Below are 27,029 nucleotides of genomic sequence, written 5' to 3' on the forward strand. Positions count from 1 at the left end.
TAAAAAAAAAAAAAAAGAATAAAATACTTAGCAACAAACTCAACAGGTATTCCACACTAAAAACTATAAACTGTTGAAAAATTTTAAGGCCTACATAAACAGAGAGGCAGCCTGTATTTATGTCCTGAAAGGTTGATATTGTTAAGATAGCAATTCAAATGGGTCTACACATTCAGCTCAATCGCCATCAAAATACCAGTTGTCCTTTTTGTAAAATTTGTAAAGCTGATCCTAAAAATCACATGGCAATGCAAGGGAACTCAAATAATGAAAACAATAGTAAAATAAAAAGAACATGGGATGCCTGGGTGGCTCAGCAGTTTGGCACCTGCCTTCGGCCCAGGGCATGATCCTGGAGACCAAGGATGGAGTCCCGCATCAGGTTCCCTGGATGGAGCCTGCTTCTCTCTCTCTGCCTGTGTCTCTGCCTCTCTCTCTGTATCTCTCATTAATAAATAAATAAATAAAATCTTTTTAAAAAAATAAATAAAATAAAAAGAACAAAGTTGGAGGACCCACACTTCCCAATTTCAAAACTCACTACAAAGCCACAGTGACCTAGACTGTGGTATTGACATAAGACAGATGGACTGACATATATGTCAGTGAAAAAGGACTGAGAATCCAGAACTAAAACCTGACATTGATGATCAATTGATTTTTGACAAATGTGCCAAGAAAATTTAACAGGGAAAAAAAGATATCTGTTCAACAAACCGTGCTGGAACACCTGGATTTCCACATGCAGAGGGTGGAGGTGGGTCTCATCGTCACAGCACACAGAGAAACTAACTCCAAATGGGCCGAAGACCTAAATGTAAGAGTAAAACTAGACAACTCTTAGAAGAAAACAGGTGTCAGTTGGTGTGACCTTGGATCAGGTACTGGTTTCCAAGATAGGACACGAAACATACAAGCAACCAAAGCGGGTACATTGAAATTCATCACAACTTAAAAACTTCTGTGCATCAAGAGACACTATTGACAAAATAAATGGGAAAAGATATCTGGAAATCTTGTATCTGATAAGGACCTAGTGTCCAGAATATGTAAAGAACCCTTACAACTCAACAATAAAAAGATAAACACCACTATGTAAAAATGAGACAGAGAACCTGAATAGACATTTGTCCACAGAAGACATCCAGATGGCTGACATGTACCTGAAGGGATGCTCAGCGGCACTCCTTGCCAGGGAAATGCACACCCAGACCACAACAAGATGTCACCTCACACTCACCAGTGTGGCGACAAGCAAAAAATAAATAGATGAAAATAATGAGTATTGGTGAGGACGTTAAGCACATGGATTCTTGCACACTCTTGGTGGGAGTGTGAGAGGGCAGCCAGTGTGGGAAATCGAGCACTTCCAGGGCGGACGCATGAAATCGCTATATGACCAAGCCATCCCAAGGGAACCAAATAGAAACATTCACTCGCACAAAATGTCCCGGCAGCGCTGTTCTTAACAGCCCAGCATGGGACCAACCACATCATTTGCCGGCTGGTGGAAAGGACACAGTCCACAGAGCAGGAGGTCACCAGGCTGTATGCATGAAGCACACATGCACAGCACAGCACATGGGGGCCATGGAAGCACCACACTCGTGCGAAGGGCCCGACTTGAGGGGCCACATGGCACGTGGTCCCATGTAGTGTCCCTGACCGGCAAAGCCAGGGGCACACAACGGACCTATGGTTGCCAGGGGCTGCGGGAGCACACACGCGGTGGCATACTGCTGGCATTTCATAGTCGTGAAAGCGTTCTAGAATGAGGTGGTGCTGGAGCATACAACCTTGCAACGTACTCAAAATCGCGGAATCGGGAAAGCACAGGTTTATGGTGTTTTACTCAATTCTCCCGGCCCTGCTTCCTGCTCAGCCTCCTGCTCCAAGCCTCACACACCACCAGCCAGCGCCTTCCAGAACGTTCCAGACCTCAGCGTATGGGCCCTCCTTGAGGGCTACCCGCCTATGACACTTGGGTTCACCCTGCAGGGCCTATGCCCTGGCTGTCTTGCGTGGCCAGCCCTGGTCCCCTCCCCTGCCTACCTTGGTCAGGAGGTCAGAATTCACAGGGTCACCACGGGAGGCAGCCCAAGCTGCCCCCAGAGGGCCAGGGGGTCTTGTGGGCACAGTGTCTCAGCAAAGCCCCAGAAACTCCATTACCACTTCACATATGGGACAACTGAGTCACAAGGAGCAAATTCAGGAGGTTCCAGGGAAGCAGGATCAAATGGTCACTAACAGGGGGCTCAGGACACCAAGCTCTGTGCCCTCCCAGGTCTGGAGGCCAGGAGTCCTCAGTCAAGGTGTCGTGGCTGTGCTCCCTCTAAGGTTCCAGTAGGACCCCTCCACCTGGAGGGGCCCCTTGCATTTTGGGCTCGTGGCCATGTCTCCCCAGTCTCTGCCTCTGTCACCACATGGTCATCTCAAATCTCCTTCTCTTGTAAGGACACCTGTCATAGGACTCAGCGCCCGCCCGGCACCAGGGCGCTCTCACCTCAAGATCCCTGCCTGGGTCACCTCTGCAAAGACCCCATTTCTACATAGGGCCACACTCTGGGGTCCAGCAGGATAGGAATTTGGGGGGCACACATCAGCAACAATCTGACCAAGATCACCCGTCAGGGCTGAGATCGGACCCCTTCCACACCCCAGCACTGCCTGCCTTGAAGGGGGCGTCCGGACTCAGGATGCATCTGCCCCACGTGGGCACAGAGGGGTCCCTGGTCAGACCCAGGCTGGCCACTCGACCCCAGGCCCACCTCCTCCACCCTGGACATCCCACTGCCCAGACAGTAGGCCAGAGGCTCATTTTTCCGAGCCAAATGCACAGCCCCAGCCAGCGGGGTCCGGCCCCAGCCAGTGGGGTCCTGCCTCAGCACACACGTTGGGGGCAGACATGCACCCTTCCTGAGGCCCTAAGCAAAGCCAGCTGCTCCAAGGTCTGGAGTGTTTGTTACTGGGCATTAGCTCACTGACTGACACAGGCCTGACACAACTGTTGACCTCAGTCCAGCCCCCAGCAAACGCCTCCTCCAGGCCTGCTCCTGGAATGTGGTCACACCCCTCCTTGTCAACTGACCTGCAACGTGCAGGCGGAAGGACACCTTCTGGCCCCCGGCCTCGCAGCTGTACTCCCCGGCGTCGGCCCCCCCCGCCTGCTGCACCACCAGCCTCCTGCTGCAGCCCTGGGCCTCCACGTGCACCCTGGAGCTCGCACTCAGCTTCTTCCCGTCCTTGTACCACGTCACCTCGGTCCCGGCCTGGGCCACCTCGCAGCTCAGCGTGGCGCTGCCGCCCGCCTTGGCCTGCACCTCACTGCGTGCTGGCTGCTCCTTGGCAAACACCAGTGTAGGCTCTGGGGACACGGGGACACAGCGTCAGAGGCCCCGGAGGTGACATTCCCTGAGCCCTGGAGCCCGGGTACACACGCTCTGGACTCAGGGCAGCCTTACCCCCCCCCCCCACCAGGTGCAGCTGGTGGGACCCTTCTCAGGCACAGGGGAATCCAAAGCCCTAACCCCTCCTGGGCATGCTGGGGAGCAGCCTCCGAGCACCATGATGGGCAGCCAGGACACCGTCTGGGGCAGACGGAAGGTGGGGGGCTGTGGCTGAGACCCCACCAAGGGTCAGCACTGAGGCCCCAGTAGCTTCTAGAAAGAGTCAGAGCCACAGGCATCAAGAGCCCAACCTAAGCTGCTGAGGACACTTCCAGCACCTTTCGGGTCTTGTCAGTGTCACTGCCTCATCTTCAAAAGGGAGAAAGGGTGGGATCCCTGGGTGGCGCAGCGGTTTGGCGCCTGCCTTTGGCCCAGGGCGCGATCCTGGAGACCCGGGATCGAATCCCACATCAGGCTCCCAGTGCATGGAGCCTGCTTCTCCCTCCGCCTGTGTCTCTGCCTCTCTCTCTCTCTCTGTGACTATCATAAATAAATAAATAAATAAATAAAAATTAAAAAAAAAAAAAAAAAAAAAAAAGGGAGAAAGGGGCTGCAACTTTCCTTGTCTTTTTATTTTCCGCATCCACATCTTTTCTCATCTAAATGTTAGTTCTCTGGGAAGTTTCTTCTCCCAAATCCAGAAGGAAGTACCCCTCCCAGGCATCTGGGGCTGCAGCTCACCAGAGACACGCAGCTGGAAGTCCACGGAGTCCTCACCCACGCGGCACGAGTAGGTCCCCTCGTCCTGCCTGCTGACCGAGGACGCCACCAGCCGGTGTCGCGTGCCCACGTCCTCCTGTGAGAAGCGCTGGCTGGAGCGGCTCAGCTCCGTGCCATCCTTGTACCAGCGCACACGCACGTGGGCCTCGGAGGTCTCACATTCGAAGTGGGCCAGGCCTCCAGCCACGGCCTCCACGCAGCCGCCAGCTGTGTCCTTGTGCAGGAAGGGAGTAAGCCCTGCAAGGGCACACGGACAGGTCAGGCAGCAAGGCCTGGGAGGCCTCACCCCGACCAGGGCCCCTTCGGAGGCAGAACCAGGGCCCCTCGGGGGCAGGACCAGGGCCCTTTAGGAGGAAGAACTGGCTGGGCTACTGAGTTCTAACCCCCGCACCACCCAGGGCTGCCCCCAACGCCCTCCCCAGCCCTGCCCACAGGTCACCCACCCCTGCAGGGCTCCCACTGCTCACACCCCCTCAAGGCTGCCCAGAGCTGGGGCATGTCCCACGGTCAAGACAGGGGCGGTGGGCCCATGAGGACCCAGACACACACGCGGGAGACGTCACCTTGCACGGAGAGCTGGTAGGCGATGCGGCCCCCACTGCTGATGCACTCGTACAGGCCAGCATCGTCTCGCACCACATCCCGCACCAGCAGGGTCCGCTGCCTGGCTGATGCCTGCACCTCGTACTTGGGGCCTGGTGGCAACACGTGGCCATCCTTCAGCCATGTCACCGCCGCTGCCTGGTCTGACAGCTCAGCCAGGAGCTGTGCCTCTTCATGCAGCTGGGCCAGCACCTCCCTCACAGTGGCCACCGGAGGCATGGCGGTCAGTCCTGGGGGCTCTGGGGGCCACATACAGGAGGACAGAAGGTGTGTAGACAGAGAGAGGAGGGGACAGAGGGAAAGGAAACAGAGAAGGAGCGGACAGGGGAGAGGGGATGGGTGGGGAGGGGACAAAGCAGGAGTGGAGGGGACAGACGGGTGGACAGATGGGTAGGGGAGGGGACCCAGGGGGAGGGAGGAGAGGCAGTGGAGAGTGAACAAAAGGGAGTGTCAGGCAGAGGGGAACAGAGAGGAGCCAGAAATGCAAACTGTGGAAGGAGCCTCGGTGTCCATCGAAAGATGAATGGATAAAGAAGATGTGGTTTATGTATACAATGGAATATTCCTCAGCCATTAGAAGCGACAAATACCCACCATTTGCTTCAACGTGGATGGAACTGGAGGATATTATGCTGAGTGAAGTAAGTCAATCGGAGAAGGACAAACATGGTCTCATTCATTTGGGGAATATAAAAAAATAGTAAAAGGGAAAAAAGGGGAAAGGAGAAAAAATGAGTGGGAAATATCAGAAAGGGAGATAGAACATGGAAGACTCCTAAGTCTGGGAAATGAACTAGGGGTGGTGGAAGGGGAGGAGGGCGGGGGGTGCGGGTCACTGGGTGACGGGCACTGACAGGGGCACTTGAGGGGATGAGCACTGGGTGTTATTCTATATGTTGGCAAATTGAACACCAATAAAAAATAAATTTATAAAAAAAAAAAGAGAGAGAGGAGCCAGAAAGGAAGGGACAAGATTGCAGAGTGACGGAATGAGCGGAGAGGAATGGGAGTCGGGGAGACACCGAGGCTCTGTGCCCCCTTCCACTCATATCCCAGCCTCCCCTCTGCAGCCCTGCCTCATCCAGCAGACCCCCTACCAGCCCACCTGCCCCACCCCAAGGACAGAGGCCTGGGGGTCATAGCTGGGTCGCCTACCTCGGACCTCCATGCGGATGCTGCTCTCAATGCCGTTGGCCATGAACTTGAGCTCAGCGCCCTGCAGGCTGGCGGACGCAGCACGGATGGTGAGGGTGTGGCGAGTGCCATCCTGGCGGATCACATACATACTGCTGGCCTTCAGGGCCTGCCCGTCCAGGAACCACTCGCCCTCCGAGGCCAAGGTGAGGTCCACGGAGAAGGTCACCTCGCCACCCTCCACTGCTGCCACTGCCTTCAGAGGTGTCTTCACGGCCAGCTGGGGGGCTGCAGGGTGAGGGCTTCAGGAAGGGGCCCGCCTCTGCCCACCTCACCTCCTCCCCTAGAGCTGGGGCCCAAGAGCTCCCTCCCCCAGGAAGCCCACGGAGCCCACACCCAGAGTGCCCACACCTACCCAGGTGGACAGTCCCCGGGAACTCGAGGTAGGGGCTGTGGCCAAAGCTGTTCACAGCTGACACCCGGAACTGGAAGTCCCCCTCCTCAGACATGTTGGCTATGGTCAACTCCTGTGTGGCCACCCACTCAGCCTCGTGGCACCGACTCCAGGTATAGGCGCCAAGCCGCTTCTTTTCCACCACATAGCCGTCGATAGGGACAGGGCGGTCTCCGTGGGGTGGTGGGGACCAGCCGAGGGTCACAGAGCACTCCGTCCTGGCCTTTACCACGGGGGCCTCAGGGGCTTGCAGGGGCAGCTTCCTAGGGGCTAGGGAGAGCACAGCTCACCGATGTCACCAACTGGGAGCTCCCTCAACCCCTGGGTCCAGGTCAACCCAGCAAGGTGTTACACAACCCCCAGCCCTACTGAGGGGGCTGCTTCCACGGTCTGGAATGGCCATGGCCCAAGGGGACAGCAATACCAATGGAGGCTGTGGGCGTGTGACCCCTGGCTCCAGCCCTATGGCCGTTGATTTGGTTGCGGTGGAAAGAGTGCTCTGGCTTTTGGGGAAACACAGCCCAGGTGGCCTAGGGACAAACCCCATCTGTGCATCCAAGGCTCAGGCTAGGCAGTGACCACAGCAGAGCACATTCCACAGGTCCATGTGCTGGGGCACATTCCTTCCCCAACAAAGGGCTGGCCCAGTGGGGGCCCGTGGGGGAGGGTCCTACCTCCCAACCTACAAATTTGAGACCAAAGGGCCCAGAAAGAGGACATGCTCACCCACAATGCCCCACACCTGCCTCACCCACGCGTGTGCTTCTAGAACAACCTCTACCTTCTAACTTGGTTTGCAGAGTGGGGAATCACCAGCACTCCTACCTCGCAGTCACCTGGGGTGATCACCGTGAAGGAGGGCAGCAAACCAGGGGTGGGATGCGTCGGCCCAACCCCCCAAACCCTCCCTGTGGCAGACCCCAGGGCACAGGGCTGGGTGGACAGAGGAAGGGGGGCTCTCCTTACCAGACACAAAGAACTGAGTGGATGTCCGGCAGTCCCCGGCCGTGAAGGTCACCTCGCCCACGTCCTCCAGGGTGCACTTGGAGATGGTTAGCGTGTGGCACCTGCCATCCGTGGTGATGGCCACTCGGCCCCCAGCCACCACCTCCTCCTGGTTCCTCAGCCAGTGGACGGGGTCCTCGGGCCTGGCCAGCTCCACGCAGAACATGGCCGTGTCCCCCACGCGCACCGCGGTCTTCCTGGGGAGCCTCCGGACTAGGTTGCCTGCGGTAGGCAGGGCGCGGGGGCGGGGTATGGTCAGGGGGAGGGGGCACGGGCTGCCCTGCCGGCGCACCTCCGGCCCCGCCCCAACCGCAGCCCACCTTGCACCGCCAGCTCCGCCACAGTGCGGCTGCCCTCCGCAGTCTCGCAGATGTAGACGGCGTCGTCGTCCGCCGACACGTTGCGCACGGTCAGCCGGCGCTCGGTGCCCGCCTCCTCGATGCCGTACTTGGCGCTAGCCCACAGCCGCGTCTCCTCCTTGTACCACGCGGCCTCCGTGGACGGCAGCGGCACCTCGCACTGGAACGTAGCCGACTCCTTCTCCTGCACCTCCAGGTCCCGCAGTCGCTTCTTGAAGGGCATGGTGGGCTCTGCGGGGAGAGGGGGAGAGCGCGTGAGGCGGGGAGGAGCGGGGAGGCGCAGGGGAGCGCCCCGGGCGCGGCGGGGTGAGGGTTAGGGCTGGAGCGGGGGCGGGGGACGGGGAAGGCAGAGAGGCTGTAGGGATGGGGAGGAGGAGGAGGACGGGAGGGGGCAGAGGAGAGGGCACAGAACCTAGAGCCTCCCCTCTTAATATAAGATGTCTGGAAGAGGAGGAGAAACAGGCACATAAAGCCACAAGAAGCCCAGGGACGCTGCTCCCGGGCGCAACACCCCGTGGGCCCGTGGCCCCGCCAGCCTCCCGCCCCCAGCCCCTGGGCCCGCTGAGACCGCGGGCCCAGCCCTGCTGCCCTAGCACTTCCCCCACACAGTGTCTGCAGGCACCCCCTAGCCCTGGGGAGTCGGGCCACTTCCCCCGCCCTGGGAGACTGCTGCGGGTCAGAAATGGAGGTCAGGAGCCTCGCCCACCAAACCCGACGGTGCTTCCCGTCCTCTGCCCCCGAGCCCTGGGGGAGGCCCAGACCCCTACCAGGGCCCTCAGCAGAAGCCGGAACAGCGGTCCAGAAGGGTCTTCAGGCTCAGCGGCCACAGCCTCTGGCCTGCCTTTGTCCCCACCCTGCCAGCGAGAGACCCCTCAGCATCCCGTGACGGCGGAGTGCCTGGGGGGAGGGGGCGCCGAGGATACAGCGCTTTGCTGTTCACTCCTGTGACTCGCAAACGCCAGAGCCAAGACTCCGGATTCCACCGCGGATTTCGTTCTCGGTGGAAAGGAGCGGGGAAGGGGCCGCGCGGGGATAGTGCGGCCCGCGAGCGGAGCTCACCTCGCACGACCACCAGCACGGAGCTGTAGGTCTGGCCCACCAGGTTGGACGCCGTGCAGGTGTAGAGGCCCCGGTCCGACTGCTTGCAGAAGAGGATCTTGAGCACGAAGTTCTCCTGGGCGTCCTCGTACACCACGTGTCGCCGGCCCTCCACCACCAGCTGCCCATCCTTCTTCCAGACCGTCTCGGGCTTGGGCTCCCCGGTCACGTAGCAGCTAAGACGCGCGTGCTTGCCCTCGGTCACCGTACAGGTGCGCGTGCAGGAACCGGGAGGCGAGGCTGGGGCGCCCTCGGCGCGCATGGCCTCGCGCCGCCGCTGCAGGTGCGCCAGGAGCGCGGCCGTGGAGGCCCCGGGCGGGCTGGCGGCGTCCGCGTCCGCGTCCGCGTCCACCGTGAGCGCCGCGTCCGCGCTGGCGGCGCCCAGCGGGTTCTCGGCGCGCACAGTGTAGGTGCCGCCGTCGCGGGGCCGCGCGTCCCGGATGCGCAGCGCGCTCGCCTCGCCGAGGGCCTCCACGCGCACGCGGGGCTCGTCCGGCGCGCCCAAGCGCCGGCCGTCCTTGGCCCAGCTCACGGCCATGGGCGGGGAGCCGCGCACGCGGCAGCGGAAGGTGGCCTGGGCGCCCTCGCGCACGCGGATGGACGTGGGCCGCAGCAGGAAGTGGGGCGCCTGCTCGGCGCGCGCCGCCTCGGCGTCCACCTGCAGCCCGACGGCTGCGAAGGCCTCGCCGATGGCGTTGCGCGCGCGGCACACGTACTGGCCGCTGTCGCCCAGCGCCAGGTCCAGGATGGTGAGCCGGTACAGGTCGCCGTCCTGGGCCAGGCGGAAGCGCGCACCCTCCTCCACCGGCAGCTGGTCCTTCTCCCAGCTCACTTGCGGCGTCGGGTTGCCCACGATCTGGCAGCTCAGTGTGGCGTCCTTGCCCACCGACACCACAAAGGCCTTGGGCCGGGTCAGGAATCGGGGGGCCCCGCTGAATGAGTGATCCATGGCAGCGGCGGGGGGGGGGGGGGGGGGGGGGGGGCGGCGGCGGGAGGGACCTGCGAGTGGGTTGGCGGAAGGTCAGAGTGGGGAGGAGACCCAGGTGGTGGCCGAGTCCCGCACCTGTGCCCCACCTGGCCATTCCCCATTCAGACCTCCTGAAGGACCCGGAGGTCTCACCCCCCACCCCACCCCCGCCCCTCACCCCCCACCCCCGTATGTAGAGTCACCAGGAGGCACCATGGACCAGAAACTCAGATTTAACCCTTTCTGGGCATTCGTGTTCTGTTGCCACACCCCCCCACCACAGGCTTTGCTCACAGTTGGGTATCTCTTCCTCCTGACCCCCAGCTCTAGCCCCACAGCCCAACTCGAGGTCCTATTGAGCACCATCTCCAAACATCACAACAGCAGCCTGGCTGGCCCTGTCCACCAATGTCCTTCCTACCTGGGTCCACACAGACCCGCATGTGTGTGCCCCCCCCCCCCCCAGCTGCGTCCAGGCACCAGTCCCCCTCCCTGACATACCACAGCCTCCTGGATGCTGAACCTCCAATCTGCCTGTGTCTCCTGCTCCAAGAGGAGGCGGTTCTCCCACCTGGGCAGGGCGGGCCCTGGGAGGCCTGTGCTGGGCACCTGCTGCTAGCCCAGCCCCTCTCTGACTGCTTACTCCCGAGGTCACGGGATTCTCCACCCCAGGAGGCTCTCCTTTCCTCTGTGGGTCCCTGCCCTGCTTGCCCAGGCAGTGCCCATGACAGAAGTCCCCCCTGCAGCTGCCAGTGCCTCTCCTGGGAGTTCCAGGTCCCTTTAACCCCGAGCCTGCCACCGTCTGAGTGCTGAAGCCCACGAGCTGCCCACACCCCCTTCCTGCGAGCACCCGCTCCTGGTTTGGGACAGCCCACAGTCAGCGGACAGGAAGACAGGCACAGAGTACTCTGGAAGAATCTGGGCCGTCCAGGCTGAGGCTGGCCAGGTTAGCCGGCAGGGCCCGGTCAACCTACAGACTTTGGCTGGCTCCCTGCCGGGACAGGGTTGGCACCACACAAACCAAAGGCCTCAGGTCACTGGCCTCTGCCCATCCCGGCAGGCCCTGGCTGGCCTTCAGCACAGGTGGGTTAGGTGAGCCGGGCCTGGCCTACCCTCCACCCCACCCACCCCTGGCTTCAGTAAGAGCAGCAGCCTCTTGGGCTCAGGGCTGGCCCCAAACGCCTGATCACCCTCCTCAATCGGGGCTGGGCTTCCAGCAGGACTGCCTACTGGGGACAAGTGGGGTGACATCCTGTGATTCAGGGCCTAATCCCCTTAATCCCCCTCGAGGTGAGTCCCCAGCAGCAGCCTGCTGACTCACTGTGCAGTCAGCACCTCTGTCCCCTAGCCCCACTGCCTGGCCAAGTTCTGGGGCTGGGAGGACCCAGGCGAGTGGCTACCCGGGCTCCGCCTCCATGGACGCCCTCCTGGGCCTCGCTGTCCCTCTGGGGAAGGGTTACTCTGACACCAGGTCTCCAGAGGCCCTGCGCTCTGAGCTCCCAGTGACCCTCCCCTGGATTGCAGTTGGCCCGGGGGTCCCCTGAGCCAGGACAGTGCACCTCACGCCCCCCCACCAGCCACTGCGGGAGCAGGTATGGGAGCTAGGTGCTCTGAGCTCACAAGTGGGCAGGGTCAGAGGGCCACCTCCACAGCTGTGGCCTCTGGGAGCCAGGACCAGGATGGGAGAGGGAGCTCCCATCACTGCACGTCCTTAGAGGGAGCCAGCCCAGCACTCGGCAGGTGATAGCACTCTGGCCTGCAAGGGTGGGTAGAGACCCCAAGATCCTAGAAGGCCTCAGGGCTGGTGCTGATGCCCGGCTCCCTGGCATGGGGCCTGTGTTCCCCAGCTCAGTGCAGCAGCCCATGAGGCCTGGGAGCCCCCTCTAGGCAGGTTCCCCCTCTGCTCAGTAGGGCCATGGCACCCTAGATGCTGACGAAGGACTCCAGAACCCTGGAGCGGGGGGCAGAACTCCTCCTGGGCATGAACATGCAACAGTGATGGCAGAGACGGGACACTCAGGAGGGGACACGGGGCCAGCACCTCAGCCCCAGCCTCCCAGGGAAGCCCCTTCTTCCCTCAGTGTGGACCCCATTCACACTCCTCACCCCTTGGAGGCCCCAATCTGCCACTAGCAGGAGCCTCCCTCCACATGGCTACATGGCGACCATGACCTCCCCAGACCCATCTGGGGTCATGCCTCCAGAGCTTCCAAGTCCCGAGGACCAACCTGAGCCCTGCTCACAGCCTCCATCCTTGTTTTTCTAGAACTTGGCCAACCTTGGGGCCTCCTCATGGGGCCCCTGGACCATTTCCCAGATGAACCAAGCATGGGGAATTGCTGGCAGCCTCACTGCACAGCCTTGACGCCTCCCTGGAGCCCCCGCTGCCCCCACCCCTGTCCCCCACACCCCTCTTCTAGAAAAGACCTTCCCTAAACCCCTGGGCTGGCGGCTTCCCGAACTCCCGGGGAAATTCTTTCCTGGAGTCAGGTGTCAGTGCCCCTCTGGCTGTCCCCTCTGCTGAGCCAACAGGCCAAAAATAGCCCCAGCTGTCAGCGGGCATCCATCCTAGCAGGCTGGGGGCAGGGCCGGCCAGACCCCCAGGCCTCCCTCTGAGCAGGGGGCAGTGGAGGAGAAGGTGGAGGCCTGCATGGCCCCTGACCTCCCACCCTGCGTGAGGGCCCAGCTCAAGTCACCAGGGCATCAGGGGCTGGGTTCCAGGGCCCCAACCCATGGAGCTACACGGCCTGGCTGGACACCCCCCCACCAGGCCCCTCTGTACCCCAGAGTCCTGACCTTCAACTGGACAGCCCTGGGGGAGAGGGCCTAGGTCCCGCTCAGCCCCCACCCTGCCTGTAGGCCTCCTCACCTGTCTCTACGGGGAGGCTGGGAGCAGCTCCCACGTGGGGGGTGCAAACGGTGGGCAGGGGCTGCTGGGTCTCACTTCCCTCCACAGGCCCAGGACCGACACGGCTCCCACCCAGCAGCCCACTCTCTGGCCGGTCCTCAGACTGGATGGGGACGAAAGGACAGGCGGACGCTGTCAGCTGGAGAAGGCTGGGCCCGCCCCCACGGCCGGCCAGCCCAGCCCAGCCCAGCTCCAAAATAGCCCGAGTGTCAGAGCTGGGATTTGGTTTCACCCCCAGCCCCAGGGAGGCAAAGGGCAGAGGCTCTGGGTGGCCAGGGGTGGGGGTGGGGGGCAGCGATGGTGTGGGTGAGGCTGGGACCCCACCTGGTAGGGAACCCTGCTCAGACTAGCATCCTGGAGTACTAGGCAGAGGGGACCCAGGATGCACCAGAGGGCACCCAGGACAATCCAGCGGGGAGAGGGGGACTTGCAACCACCCAGAGGGCACCCAGAATGTGTCAGAGGGCACCCAGGACTGTCAGGGGGGAGAGGGGGACTTGGGACCACCCAGAATGTGTCAGAGGGCACCCAGAACTGTCAGGGGGAGAGAGGGGGACTTGGGACCACCCAGAGGACACCCAGAAAGTGCCAGAGGGCACCCAGGACAGTCCAAGGGGAAGAGGGGGGGTTGGGACCACCCAGAGAGGATCCAGAAAGTACCAGAGGACGCCCAGGACTGTCCAGGGGGAGAGGGAAACCCAGAACCCCCAGAGGGCAGATGGACTCAGGCCATGCTGAGGGCACTGCCACCTGAGGGTCCCAGAGTCTGGGTGGAGGTGGCACCCAGAAGCCCTGCACACCCCAGCATCAGCCCCCATCCATCCCCACCACACCATGCCCAAGGCAGCTTCTTTATCCCTGGTCCCTCTGGGCAGCACCTGGCCTGGCTGGGTGTCCCCAGCACCTGTAAATGGGGGTGAAGACCCTGAGAACCCATCCAGGGACCTCACTGGCCATGGACAAGGGCCCAGGCCCAGGAGGATGGCTGGCAGGACAATGGTGAGCACTGCTATGTCCCCAGAAAGGCTGTCCCCCTCCATTCCCTTGGTCCTGCTGCAGGGACAAGCAGGGACAATACACCAGGCCCACCTGGAGGAAAGGTGGCCCTTGCCTGGTGAGGGCCTCACCAGGACCCAGAGGCCCCTGTGCATGTCCTGGGTCTCCTGGGAGGGGGCTGCCCCCTAGCCCCCGAGGCCCAGGTCTGAGACCCCCCCCCCCATCAAGGAGCTCATCTAGGGGTGGGACCAGGGCAAGATACCCAGCAGGCTGCTTATATCCGCCCGCCCCGGAGGCTTCTCCTGCAGTATCCACCTGCTGACACCCAGCCCAGCGGGTGGCCGGGGCCTGGGTCTAAGCACCCAAGGGGTGGGAACAAGGGTAGGCAGGATGGGGGAGGCTCTGCTGCCCAGCCTCACCCCTGCCCCCAAGCATGAGGAAACTGAGTCTGAGCCCAGACCAGAAACCCTGGAGATGCAGAATCAGGCACCATCATGGCCACACACAGCAGGACGTTAAACACATTTATTTCTCAGGGTGCTGGCAGGTGTCATCTGGGAAGGCGATGCTTGCAGACCCTGGGATGCTGAGGTGTCTCCCAGGTACAGACGCAGCCCCCCTCAATGTGCCCCAGTGAACAGAGGGCAGCACTGGGGGACCCCCTGCTCCCTGAGGACACTGCTCCCAGTCCGGGCCCAGGCCAGGATGTCACTGCACTGACCCCCCTAACACCAGCATCCGAGGGGTACTCACTCTCCTCCTCCTGTCCTTTGTCCCTCTACAACTCATCCTCTTCTTCCTCCATCTTCCTCCCTGTCCTGCGTCCCTCCACAGCTCACCCTCCTCCTTCTGTCCCCCTCCCTGTCCTGTGTTCCTCCACAGCTCACTCTCCTCCTCCTCTGTCCTTCTCCCTGTCCTGTGTCCCTCCACAGCTCACTCTCCTCCTCCTCTGTCCTTCTCCCTGTCCTGTGTCCCTCCACAGCTCACCCTCCTCCTCCTCTGTCCCCCTCCCTGTCCTGTGTTCCTCCACAGCTCATCGTCCTCCCCCTCAGTCCCCCTCCCTGTCCTGTGTCCCTCCACAGCTCACTCTCCTCCTCCTCTGTCCTTCTCCCTGTCCTGTGTCCCTCCACAGCTCACTCTCCTCCTCCTCTGTCCTTCTCCCTGTCCTGTGTCCCTCCACAGCTCACCCTCCTCCTCCTGTCCCCCTCCCTGTCCTGTGTCCCTCCACAGCTCATTCTCCTCCTCCTCTGTCCTCCTCCCTGTCCTGCTCCAGAGCTCACCCTCCTCCTCCTCTGTCCCCCTCCCTGTCCTGTGTCCCTCCATAACTCACCCTCCTCCTCTGTCGCCCTGCCTGTCCTGTCCCTCCACAGCTCACCCTTGTCGTCCTCTGTCCCCCTCCATGTCCTCTGAATCTCATGCTCTGTGTCTCTGGGTCACTTGTCCCCACTTCCCTTGAGGACAGACATTTGGTCCTAGGAAGTGGCAGCTGCAGTTCAGCTCCCCCACACACACACACCGCCTGTGCCACATCGCATATGGCGTCACTGCTGTTGCCCCTGCCCACACAGCAGAGGGCTCCTGTGGGACAGCCCTCTGCTGGTGCTCCCTGCCTCTAGTCAGATCCCCCACACTGGCTGCACTCCACAGTATTGGACGTGGGCCCTGACTAGGACTAGCCTCCCTGGGCTGTAAGCGCTCCGTCTGCAGGGAGCCCATGCTCACAGGCATCCCAGGCCTGAGCCCCTTCCTCTGGCCATGGCCCCGCACGGCTCCCCCAGGAGCAGGGACCGGGCTGCAAACTCCTGGCCTGGAAGCTCTACCACGAGCCCCTGTGATAGCTGGCAGTGCTCCTAAGGGGAACATGGTGCACTCGGTGGGGGAGGGGAACCTGCTTCACTCTCCCCGACTTGGACCATGTGTGGTGTAAATGCTCCTCTCGGGAAGGCAAGCCCGCGTCACCTTCTGGTGTTCCCTCCAGAGACATGGACAGTCCCCAGGATGGAGTGTCTGCAATTTGCAGCAGGGAGACTGTGGTTCAGGGGGCATGGTTTGCTTGTTCACACGGCTGAGGGGTCACACCTTTCTCCCTGAGTGACTGACCAATGGCCAGGAGACCAGGGAGGTGTGATGACACAGCCTGTGCAGACCCAGGCACAAAATGGGGACATTAGTGGGGGAAATGGTGGTTTCCAAGTAAAGTTCCGAAAGAATTGCCGCTGCTTTAAGGGCAGCTGGGGGATTGCACACATGCAAGCCTCCCATCCGGCCAGTTCCTGGTGCCCACACCACCCGCTCCCCACCATGAGAGGCTGAGCTTCCAGCCAGGAGCTGAGGGTGAGGGCCAGGGGTCAAGCAGGGGAAAGGGACCCAGAGCCAGGCAGTGAGAGGGGCTCCTGGGGAGCAAAGGGACCACAGGGACATCCTGGGCTGGGCTGGCCACAGGCAGGACTCCCAGGCTCTGCACAGTGGCTGCACTCACCCTCGTGCAGGAGAAGGAAAAGGGGAGCTGGGTGGGGAGATGTGGGTGGGCAGGGCAGGTCTGGGAGAGGCATTGAGGGTCCCTGGGGCAGGGAGAGCTGCCAGCCCAAAGCCATGGCTGAGGCCCGGGGAGGAGACCCAAGGTGGGGGGACCCCAGCATCTGCGCTAGTGCCCTGTGCACACTCCTGGGGCAGGCCATCTCTCTGGACCTGAGTGCAGCCACCCGCGACCACAGCCCACACTGGAGAGGTGCCAGGACATGCCGCCTCCAGGCCTGCACCCCAGTCCCCACCAGGACCACGGAAGCCCCGCCACTGGGGCCAGCCCTGTCTATCCCCACCACAGGGGGGCTCAGGGGGGCTGCAAACCCCAGAGAAGGTTGCAAAAGAAGTTGTCACAGATTTACACCGCATGCAAGGAATGGGGGGGCCAGCCAGCAGTCATGGGGTAAAGCCTTTGACTCCCGCAGCCCCAGAAGGCCCATGTTCCTGGGGCCCTGCCTCTTCTCACTCCACTGGGGCTTCAAGTGGACTTTCCCCGGGAGTCCTTGGAGACACAGTAAGATCCACTGGCACAAATGACCGCTGCGCAGATCCAGGGAGTGCTGCGGCTAGGGAGCTATGGGGTGGGGAGCCACAACAGGAACCCCACAGGCGCACAGATTCCCAGAGTCAGGTGTGCAGAGAACTCGTCCACAAGGTTACTAACGGGTGGGTCCCAGGCACACAGCACTGCTGGGAGACCGCGGGCTTTCTCCCCTCCATGTGCCTCCCCAGTTCCACGCCCGCCCGAGACCAAGTGCTTGCTCCCTCCCAGGTGACTGTGCTGTTTGTTGCTGGGTGAGTTTGGTCAACAGAAGAAAATTGGACCATGGAGGAGTCTCTGATCCTCTTTCTCTCTTTCTCCTAAACATACTCCAAACAGCCTCACCTTTCTGTTTCCAAAACAAGAGTGAAGGAAGGAGGCCCCCAAATGTGTGTGCTATGAGGGTATAGCACCTGCTGCCAGAAATGAGGTGCATTAAAGACCCAGGACTTCATCTGTGGCCATGAGGACCAGGGGGCAGGACAGGGCTCGCCCAGAGGGAACCTCAGCTCCGGAGGGAAACTGGGGATCATCTTTGGGGAGGCTGTGCTCCAGTCAGGGGTCAGCAAAGCTTTCCAGGGACATGCAGACCCCTCCTGAGGAAGTGCATCCCTGGTGCAGGTGCAGGCAGCGAGCTCCTGCTTCACCGAGGCCATATGCACGAGGCCATATGCACGTGTCCTCAGGACTCTGACTAGGTAGGGCCTTGGCTGAGCTGGGGCCCCTGAAAGCCAGTCTTCTGGGTGTGGGCCCAAGGGCTACCTCCAAGGTATCCAGGTGTGCAGCATGCCTTCTGGGTGTGGTCCCAAAGGTTACCTCCAGGGTATCCAGGTGCACAGCATACCTTACTGGCTGCATCGTAAAACCTCACCTGTGCCCAAGACAAAGCGTGCCGAGGTGCAGCTTCTGCCTCCTTCCTAAGATGGGTTGGGGGCCTCAGGAGCAGAAGGAGGGCAGCTCTGCACCTGTAGGACCCTGCTGACCTTCTGTCAACCCACAAGGCTGTCCCCACTCCCAAACGGGCTGTGTGTGTTCTGAGTAGGGGGAAGACATGGGTGTTTTCTTCACTGAGAACTCAAGTGTGAACCAAACCTAGAGACCCCTTGATTCCAGGAGGACCCCAAGATTTCCTGGCCTGTGGTGCGGACCCAACAGACTCACAGGTGGGCTTGCTTTAGACCAAATGTTGACTGCTCCCTCAGGTACCCCAGCACCACCCTGGGAGCTAACCCCACACACTGGAGAGCTGCCCCCCCCCCAAATTCATACACTGCCACCAGTGCCATGGTCCTGGAGGCAGGGCCTTCAGGGGGTGATGAGGTCCTGAGGGTGAGTCCCAGGATGGGATTTGTGCCCTCGTGAAGGGAGTGCCAGAGAGCACCCTCACCCCTTCCGTCACAGGGCACAGTGAAGGACGTCACCTGTGACACCACCTGTGACCTGGGAATTGGGCCTCCATAGACATGGCAGCATCTCCAACACCCAGCCTCCAAAGCCCTAAGAAATGTCTTTACAAGAGTCCCATCTGCACTGTCCCATCTCAGCAGCCCCAGAGGACTGAGGGACCGACCGCTCATCGGAAGAGCCACAGCCACATGTGTGAACCCATGGCTGTCACATCTGAGTCATGAAGCATTTTGTACTAGGCTTTTAGAGGATCACACAGCCCCAACCAGATCGACTCAGAGGCAATCACAGAATCTTAGGGAGGGTTGTGCCTGCCTGTAGCCGAGCCTGCTGGGGAGCCAGGGCCAGGTGCTAGGCAGCTGGGCTGCCCACACAGCTCAACCTGTGGCATCTGGTCTCACCCTGGTTCCTGACACGGAACTTCTGGCCCCCTGGGAAGGCCCCGGCAACAGCAGCACCCCACACTCTAAGCAGGCCACTCTGGGTAGGCTCCGGAGTGGGGGCTGGTCACCAGGAGGATGAAGCTGGACCTGAAGCCTGGAATTTCCAGCCCCACGTCCACCCTAGGGGCAGGTTCCTCATCCTTCATGCCTCCTTGATAAAGCTCCCATGGGAATTCCAGGAGCAGGGCATTCGGGGAGCTTCTGGGTTCGTGCCTCCCAATGTGGGGAGGGAGGGGCACCCCGAGTCCACAGGGAAGGACACTCCTGTGCTCGGGGCCTCCCAGACCTCACCTATGTGCCTGTCTACCTGACTGCTCATGAGTGCCCTGCGTCACATCCTTCACTGTATAAGAAGCCAGTAACCGTCCATAACTGTGTCCCTGGAATCCATGAGCTGCTCCAGCACATAGTGGAATCCAGGGTGGGGGCCCTGGGGACTGCGGACCTGCAGCCTGTGGGTCGGAGCACAGGTGACACGGGGATTGGCATCTGCGGTGAGATGGCCTTGTGGCCTGAGAGCCCTGATCCCATGGGGCCTGACGCCAACACCACACAGACAAGGTCAGACCTGAGTTAAATGTAGTCCCCCAAACGCCCCCACCCCCACGCTGGTGTCCATGGAAAATCAGAGAATTGGTTGTTGTCGGAAAACACCCCGGGTCCCATCGGTTCTGAAAGCTCGAGGGGAGTGGCAATTGTAACAAAACTTCCCTGAGGAAGTGGCCCTTGTGGAAAATGAAAGTGTGAAGATGAGTGAAGCCATCATGTCACCTGCACACCCACGGCCACACTGTCCAGCCAGTGAATGGCACTAGCTGGGCTTTCTGGTTTTCACCCTGTGACATTCTGATAAACCACCCCTTGTATGATGCATATCACAAGCGCTGAACATTTCTAAATTTTTTTTTTTTAATTAGGCTCCACAAGCCTCGGTGTCCATCGAAAGACGAATGGATAAAGATGTGGTTTATGTATACAATGGAATATTACTCTGCCATTAGAAACTACAAATACCCACCATTTGCTTCAACGTGGATGGAACTGGAGGGTATTATGCTGAGTGAAATAAGTCAATCGGAGAAGGACAAACATTATATAGTCTCATTCATTTGGGGAATATAAATAATAGTGAAAGGGAATATAAAGGAAGGGAGAAGAAATGTGTGGGAAATATCAGGAAGGGAGACAGAACATAAAGACTCCTAACTCTGGGAAACGAACTAGGGGTGGTGTAAGGGGAGGAGGGCAGGGGGGTGGGGGGGAATGGGTGACGGGCACTGAGGGGGACACTTGACGGGATGAGCACTGGGTGTTATTCTGTATGTTGGTAAATTGAACACCAATAAACATTAATTTATTAAAAAAATAAAAATAAAAATAAAAATAAATTAGGCTCCACAATCCAACATGGGGTTTGAATTCAACGATCCTACTGATGGAGGTGCCCCAGGTGCCCCGGTAAATGCTGAATATGTTGATGAAACAGTGCTTCTGCTTCCCAAAGCACCAGCTGCCTGCAGCAGTCACCCAGTGCTAAGAGGCTCCACCTGCCCCAGGCCCTCCCATCACTGGAATCATCCTTGTGCCCCGTGGAAATACTTTTTAACCAAGACCAGGGGGAAATCACACATTTTGTAACATGTCCGGAGGTGTGTCGATCTTCTGATCCTCTATTTTGTTGGATGTGGTCAGTCCACACTGGGATGAAGCTGGTGTGTCTCCAGAGCAGGTCTGCAACACCTTGGGGGCCCACGGACACCTTCCCAGCTGGCAGGTCCCCCCAACATGTTCACAGTCCATAAGAGTGCTGTCAGCCCTGGCAACACATTAGTAGCTACAGTGTCTCACATGTGCCCAGGCCACAGCCCAGAGCCATCGGATCACCACTCCTGGGGTGGGTAGGCCGAGCAGCAGGGCCCCCAGGCCTTGTCCCCGAGCACCATGGCCCCGACCTCCATGCAGAAACAAGGTACCAAGGTCCCACTTGCAGGGACTTGCTCGGCAGCAGACCAGGTATAATGGGCAGGTGAAAACCAACTCAAGAAAACACGTATAATCTCTGGACACGTCTCCTCAGGGCAGGGAGCCCACGAAGAGACCCAGATTTGGGAACATCTATGAAAACAGGAATGACATTGAGCATGTGGTGCTGTCTGGCCTCGTGCTCCAGCTTGGCTGCTCAGCGAGGCCAAGAGGACGGGCTCCCCATTAGCAATCAGCAGGTGGGGTATGCGCCAGTGCTGCTCACTCCACAGCCACGTCGGGGGGGGGGGGGGGGGGGGGGGGGGGGGGGCTAACCCCTAAGGCAGCACGGGCCCTGGGTTCCCAGCAAGCGCCCACCACATTTGGAGGCCGCACCTATCCACGGAGGCACGGCAGACACAGCACCCAGGCCCTGGCAGAGCAGCGGCTCCAGCGCAGGAGAGCCAAGCAAGCAGCCCAGGCCACTGTACAGGGCACATGGCGCACACCCCAAGAGCTCTCAAGCTCTGCTTGGAGGAACCCAGGCAAGGAAGGTTCTGGCCCAAGGCTGCCCTTGAAAACATCAGCCTGTCTTGAGTAAGCCAGAGAGCTTGTCAGGAAGCTTCAATGATAAAGCTGTGGCTCAGGGCTGGATGAAGGGAAGAGAAGGAAATGGAATGGGATGGAGTGGAACCACAGAAAGCCTGGAAACCAGAACCAGCAGCTCTCCTCTGAAACACAAATGATGTCACCACTTCACACCTGTCACAGGATGATGTCCCCAGCATCCATCCTAGAGGAGAACAAAACTCCCTTGACCACACTGAGATTTGTAGTGGCTGCCCAAGAAAAGACACCAGACACAAACTTTGGAAATGATGCCGCCACACACATGCCTTTCAGGAGTTCCTACGCGCATGTACCACAGTACAGGGACAGTTAGGGCAGTGGTGGTGGCAAAACATGGTGAGCGTCAAGTAAGTCAGGGCAGAGCACCAGAAACACTGGCAGCTCCTCAGCTGTTGCCATGGAAGACACTGGTACGAGCATTCCCCAGAGACACAGAACCAACACAGGCCCATCCATGTTCACCTGGGTGAGCAGGCTGGAGGCCCAAGAGAGCCAGTGCTCCAGTGCAAGTCCAAGGACAGAGAGGGGATAGGGGACCCAGAGGAGGGCGTGGGAGAACGTGGGGGGCTAAGTTGGATGCCAGTGTGAGGACCGCAGTGAGGAGCCAGCTAGGGCAGCAGTGGCTTCCCAGGCCTGGGGTCAGGCGTTGCCCTGACGAGGCTCTCCAGCACACCTTCTGTTCAAAGCAGAAGGGAGCCCATGCTGTGGCTCTCACCATGTGGGTCCCTGCACCCCATGGGCCCTTCGAAGGACCCAGCAGTCAGGACAGTCCTCACGGAAAATGCCATCTGCATCTTACCCACAGCCTCAGGCCTCCCCTCTGCAGCACTGTGCCAAGAACCCAGCTGTCTGGGGTGCAGCTTGTGTTAGAGGGATTCCCACACTGCGATAAATGGCACTCCCTTCTCTGCGTTGTGTTGTTGGTTTTGGAGAACATAGCTTTTCATTAAAAGTATGTCTCCCATGTGAACATCATCTCCTGTCCTGCTCTGTGTGCCAGGTAAGGAGCCAAGTTTACTCCCTTGGTGAAATATCATTGAGTCAGGATCCCTGAACCTGCTTTATATTGTGATTAACTTTTCCTTTATGATACAATAAAGCTGACAGCATGGAAAGATGCAATCCACATGAGCATCTTTGTAGTTTCGTCATGACGAGCAGGAAGGCCCAGGTCTCACTGAGACCACTCAATGGGTGAGGGGCAGCCCCCTCAACAGACAGTGTTGGATGTCCACAGTGGAAGTTCTCCCTGACATTGGCCTTGGCAAAGATTTTTTAGACCTGATGCCCAAGCACAAGTGCCAAGAGCTTGTGGTAGGGAGAACCACATGGAAGCCCTAGCTTCTGTGCAGCAGGTGATACTGTGGATAAGGTGAAGTGACAGCCTACAGATCAGGAGCACTCTCTGTAAACCACATGGCCGTAAGGGATTGTGGCCAAATGAACCCATGTGGCCCAACCGAGGCAGAAAAAGAAAGGGTCAGATTCACAGTAATTAGTCAAATGGTAGCTGCCAGGGGCAAGCGGATGAGGACAAACATCATCCTTCATGACAAGAGAGAGTCCCAGGGATCTGATGCACAGCATGGTTACAGAAGGAAAACACAAGCAGACACTTCCCCGAACTCACTGGATTATGCACTTTACATGGATGCAGTTGACACATCAATATAGATGATTAAAAAAAAAATGATATCATGGGGCGCCTGGGTAGCTCAGCCTGCCTTCAGCTCAGGGCATGATCCCGGGGTCCTGGGATCGAGTTCTGCATCGGGCTCCCCGCAGGCAGCCTGCTTTTCCTCTGCCTGTGTCTCTGCCTCTCTCTGTGTGTCTCTTATGAATAAGTAAAATCTTTTTTAAAAAAATATTATTATGGGATCCCTGGATGGCTCAGTGGTTTGGCACCTGCCTTCGGCCCAGGGCGTGGTCCTGGAGTCCCGGGATGGAGTCCCACGTTGGGCTCCCTGCATGGAGCCTGCTTCTTCCTCTGCCTGTGTCTCTGCCCATCTCTCTCTCTCTGTGTGTCTCTCACGAATGAACAAATAAAATCTTTTTAAAAAATGATATCATGAGCAATCTCATCACAATGAAATTGAGAACTAAGATGATGTGGACAAGTTTTTAGAAAACACAACCACCATTTCAATTCATGCCTACAAAAACCAGTAAACTCCAACAACCGGTCATGATATTTCCTTTAGGTTTTATTTTTTATTTTTTGGCAGGGAGAGAGTGCATGGGCAGGGTTAGGGAGGGGCAGAGGGAGAGAGGATCTGAATGGACATTTTTCCAAAGAAGACATGCAGACAGTAACTGGCACCTGAGAAGATACTCCACATCATTCAGCCTCAGGGAAATACAAGTCAGACTACTGTGAGGTACCACCTCACACCTGTCAGAATGCCTAGGATCAGAAAGATGAGAAACAACAGGTATTGGAGAGGGTGCAGGGAAAGGGGAGCCCTCATGCTCTGTTGGGGGCAATTTAAGCTGGTGCAGCCACTGTGGGAAACAGTGTGGAGGCTTCTCAGTGAAAAACAGAAATGCCATAGGATGCAGCAACTCCACTTCTGAGTATCTATCTGAAGAAAATGGAAGCACTAAGCTGAGAAGACCTCTGCACCCCCATGTTCAGAGCAGCAGTATCTACGAAGCCCTGACACCGACCAGGGAATGGATAAACATTTGGTGTATGTACAAGGGAATAGTATTCAGCTATATAAAGAACAGAACCTTGCCATCTGCAACGTGAACAAACCTCCCAGGCATTATACAGAGTGACATGAGTCACAGACAAACATTTATTTCTTGATTACAGGATTTTACTCAGATGTGGAATCTAAAAAAAAACCCAAAGAACTCAAATAGGCTTCCTTCCTCCCTCCCTCCTGTCTCTGTCTCCGTGTGTCTCTCTCCCCTCCCCCCCTGTATGGTATCACGTCTCATTCACAGACTTCAGCATTGGGATCAGACTCTCTTCTCCCCAGAAGGGCTGGGTGTCCATGGACAGCTCGAGCTCTGAGTTTCCATCCAGGTTCTCTGCTTCTAGGAAGCCTGACCAAGGTTCACCGTGGGCTGCGGGCTGCAGCTGCATCGCCCTTACCCGCCTGTGTCCTTCCCTTCAGACACACACCTGCCCGTACTGACCCAACTCACACCCCTCATCATCTTCTCGCTGTGCTCTCTCCTGTAAGGGACTCCTCCCTATGGACTATACCCTACCTGGCTTACTCTCTGGCCAAAAAGTAAGTTTCTGGAAAATGAACCATAGTTTTCCTCTGAGTCACACTTAGAACGAATCCTGTAGATATGTTTCTTTGCAGGAAAGTCTAAGCTGAAAAACTTAGTTCACTGTCTTCCCCATTATATACTGGAAACTTCTGTTTATGACTATGTTTTGCGGGTTAGAGATTTTCCTAAATTGATACTCTGGTCTCTCAGACACTCTGTCCTCCCACTTAATATTTCTATTGTTTTAGGTGATGCATCTCCCCACAATTTTTTTCCAATACAAGACAAGCCTCTTAATGTCACATATTGAACTAACACAAAATGAGGTAGCGCAAAACTGACGAGCTCTATATTTCCACAAGTACATGGAGCCTGTTTAAAATAAGTGACATGGGCAGCCCAAGCTCATGATCCTGGAGACCTGGGATTGAGTCCCACATCGGGCTCCCTGCATGGAGCCTGCTTCTCCCTCTGCCTGTGTCTCTGCCTCTCTCCCTCTCTGTGTCTCTCATGAATAAATAAATAAATAAAATTTAAAATAAAATAAAATAAAATAAAATAAAATAAAATAAATAAAATGACATGTACCAAGAACAGCTAATGGTGTCAATTCTGTTCACCACTAGATTTCCAGCACCAGCATGAGGCCTGCATTTAGAAATCTCTCCAGGGACGCCTAGGGGGCTCAGTGGTTGAGCATCTGCCTTCGGCTCAGGCCGTGATCCCAGGGTCCTGGGATCGAGTCCCACATTGGGCTACCTGCATGGAGCCTGCTTCTCCCTTTGCCGGTGTCCCTGCCTCTCTCTCTCTCTCTCTCAGAAGAAATAAAATCTTTCAAAAATAAATTAATTAAATAAATTTGTTTAAAAAAGAAGTCTCTCCATGTGTTTGCAGAATTATGTAGACAGGGGATCCCTGGGTGGCTCAGTGGTTTAGCACCTGCCTTTGGCCCAGGGCGTGATGCTGGAGTCTGGGGATCAAGTCCCATGTTGGGCTCCCGGCATGGAGCCTGCTTCTCCCTCTGCCTGTGTCTCTGCCTCTCTCTCTCTCCGTGTCTCTCATGAGTAAATAAATAAAATCTTAAAAAAAAAAAAAGAATTACGAGACAAGCTCACACTCATATCCTCAATTCTAAAGTTGAAAGTACAACTGACTTAAAAAAGAATTTGCCTGTCAGTGTAGGTAGAGAAATTTATAATCCTTGTTTACACAATAAATCATCATGCTCTTGAGAAATGAAAAAAAGAAAGAGAAAAAAATGTAAGGCTTCTGGTAGACACACACTTCCTCTGAAATTTATATGTGAAGGTGCAGACCATCCAAGGCCTGAAGAGCCTTGAAAAAGAATTAGGTGGAAGAGCCCATCATGCCCAAGAGAAGGCATGGACGGATGAGCGGGACAGCACAGGGTACCCACACACAGACCCACACACACATACCCTGCTGGCCTCTGGCACACCAAGGGAAGAGGGGCCTTTTCAAGAAAGGGTTCTGAGAACCTGCACATCCACCCAAATCTCACCCCAGATGTTTGCAAGACTCGTGCAAATCAGGGGCTCAGACACAGAACAGACACCATGCAGCTCTCAGAGAAAACACAGAAGAAAACCTTCCGAGTCTAGGACCCCAGCAAAGAGCGCCTGCACAGGGCACCCATCACAATGCATAAAAGGGAGCATGGGTATCAATATCCCGCCACTGGGCATCTACCCAACGGATTTGCAAAGACGAATGCACCCCTGTGTTTTGTGCAGCACTGTTCACAGCAGACGAGACCCGGCAGGACCTGAGGCTCTATCCAGAGATAGATACCAGGGGGATACTCGCCACCGAAGAGGAGATCCTGCCATCTAAGGCCACCAGGCCGGACCCAGAGTGTATGGTGCTAAGTGAAGTGAGTCAGTTGGAAAAAGATAAATACCTTGTGATTTCACTCACTTGACAAAGATAAAAACATCCAAACAAAACCCAGAAGCAGACGTGTAAATACAGAGAATACACTGAAGGCTGCTGGGGGGTGGGGAGGTCCCAACTCCCTATGATAGAACGACTAAGTCACGGGGAGGAAAGGCACAGCAGGGGGACACGGTCCATACTATTATGACAGCATCTGCGGTGACAGATGGCAGCTACACTTGTGGTAAGTCCCCATGAAGTACAGAGAAGCTAAGTCACAAGCTCACACACCTGAAGCTGCCATGATGCTGTGTGTCAGCTATACCTCAACAAAAAATTCATTATATAAACAAATAAACAAATAAAAAAGAGGTGGGAAAAAATGACAGAAGGGACATCCCTACGAATCCTACAGAAATTAACAGGGTAATAAGGGAATACGATGAGCCACTCTGTGCCCCAAAGCTGATAGCCTGGAGGACACACAAGGTGCCATCTGCCAACAACACTCCGGGAAGGAGAGGCAAGCAGTACCAATAGGGCTCAACCTACCAAAGAAACCAAGGCAATAATAAATAACCTTCCAAAACAGAAAGCACCAGGCCTAGCTGGGATCCGAGTGGATTCCACCAAACATTCCAGGAAGGAAACTAACAGCCCCCTCTAGTCTCTGTGGGAAGATAGCACATGGGGAACACCTCCCTTC

General features: G+C 57.8%; 1 protein-coding gene across 14 annotated transcripts in view; it reads right to left on the minus strand.

The window, feature by feature from the left end:
- The window catches only part of OBSCN (obscurin, cytoskeletal calmodulin and titin-interacting RhoGEF), a 130,846-nt gene extending 118,046 nt beyond the window's left edge, over nt 1–12,800 (minus strand). For 5 of the 14 annotated variants that reach the window (XM_072763958.1, XM_072763957.1, XM_072763959.1 and 2 more), the window contains exons 1-8: nt 8,781–9,801; nt 7,683–7,952; nt 7,324–7,584; nt 6,319–6,627; nt 5,925–6,191; nt 4,730–5,008; nt 4,128–4,403; nt 3,089–3,364 (exon numbers count right to left, since the gene is read on the minus strand). In XM_072763958.1, coding sequence (XP_072620059.1) covers nt 3,089–3,364; nt 4,128–4,403; nt 4,730–5,008; nt 5,925–6,191; nt 6,319–6,627; nt 7,324–7,584; nt 7,683–7,952; nt 8,781–9,768 — 2,926 coding nt within the window. In that variant the 5' untranslated portion in view covers nt 9,769–9,801. Of the gene's footprint in view, nt 1–3,088; nt 3,365–4,127; nt 4,404–4,729; nt 5,009–5,924; nt 6,192–6,318; nt 6,628–7,323; nt 7,585–7,682; nt 7,953–8,780; nt 9,819–12,655 lie in introns of those variants that run through there. The other 9 variants (XM_072763963.1, XM_072763962.1, XM_072763965.1 and 6 more) reach the window with 6 other exon arrangements.
- Nucleotides 12,801–27,029: the final 14,229 nt, after the last annotated feature.

This window comes from Vulpes vulpes, chromosome 7, assembly GCF_048418805.1.
Source record: "Vulpes vulpes isolate BD-2025 chromosome 7, VulVul3, whole genome shotgun sequence".
NCBI classification, from domain to species: domain Eukaryota; kingdom Metazoa; phylum Chordata; class Mammalia; order Carnivora; family Canidae; genus Vulpes; species Vulpes vulpes.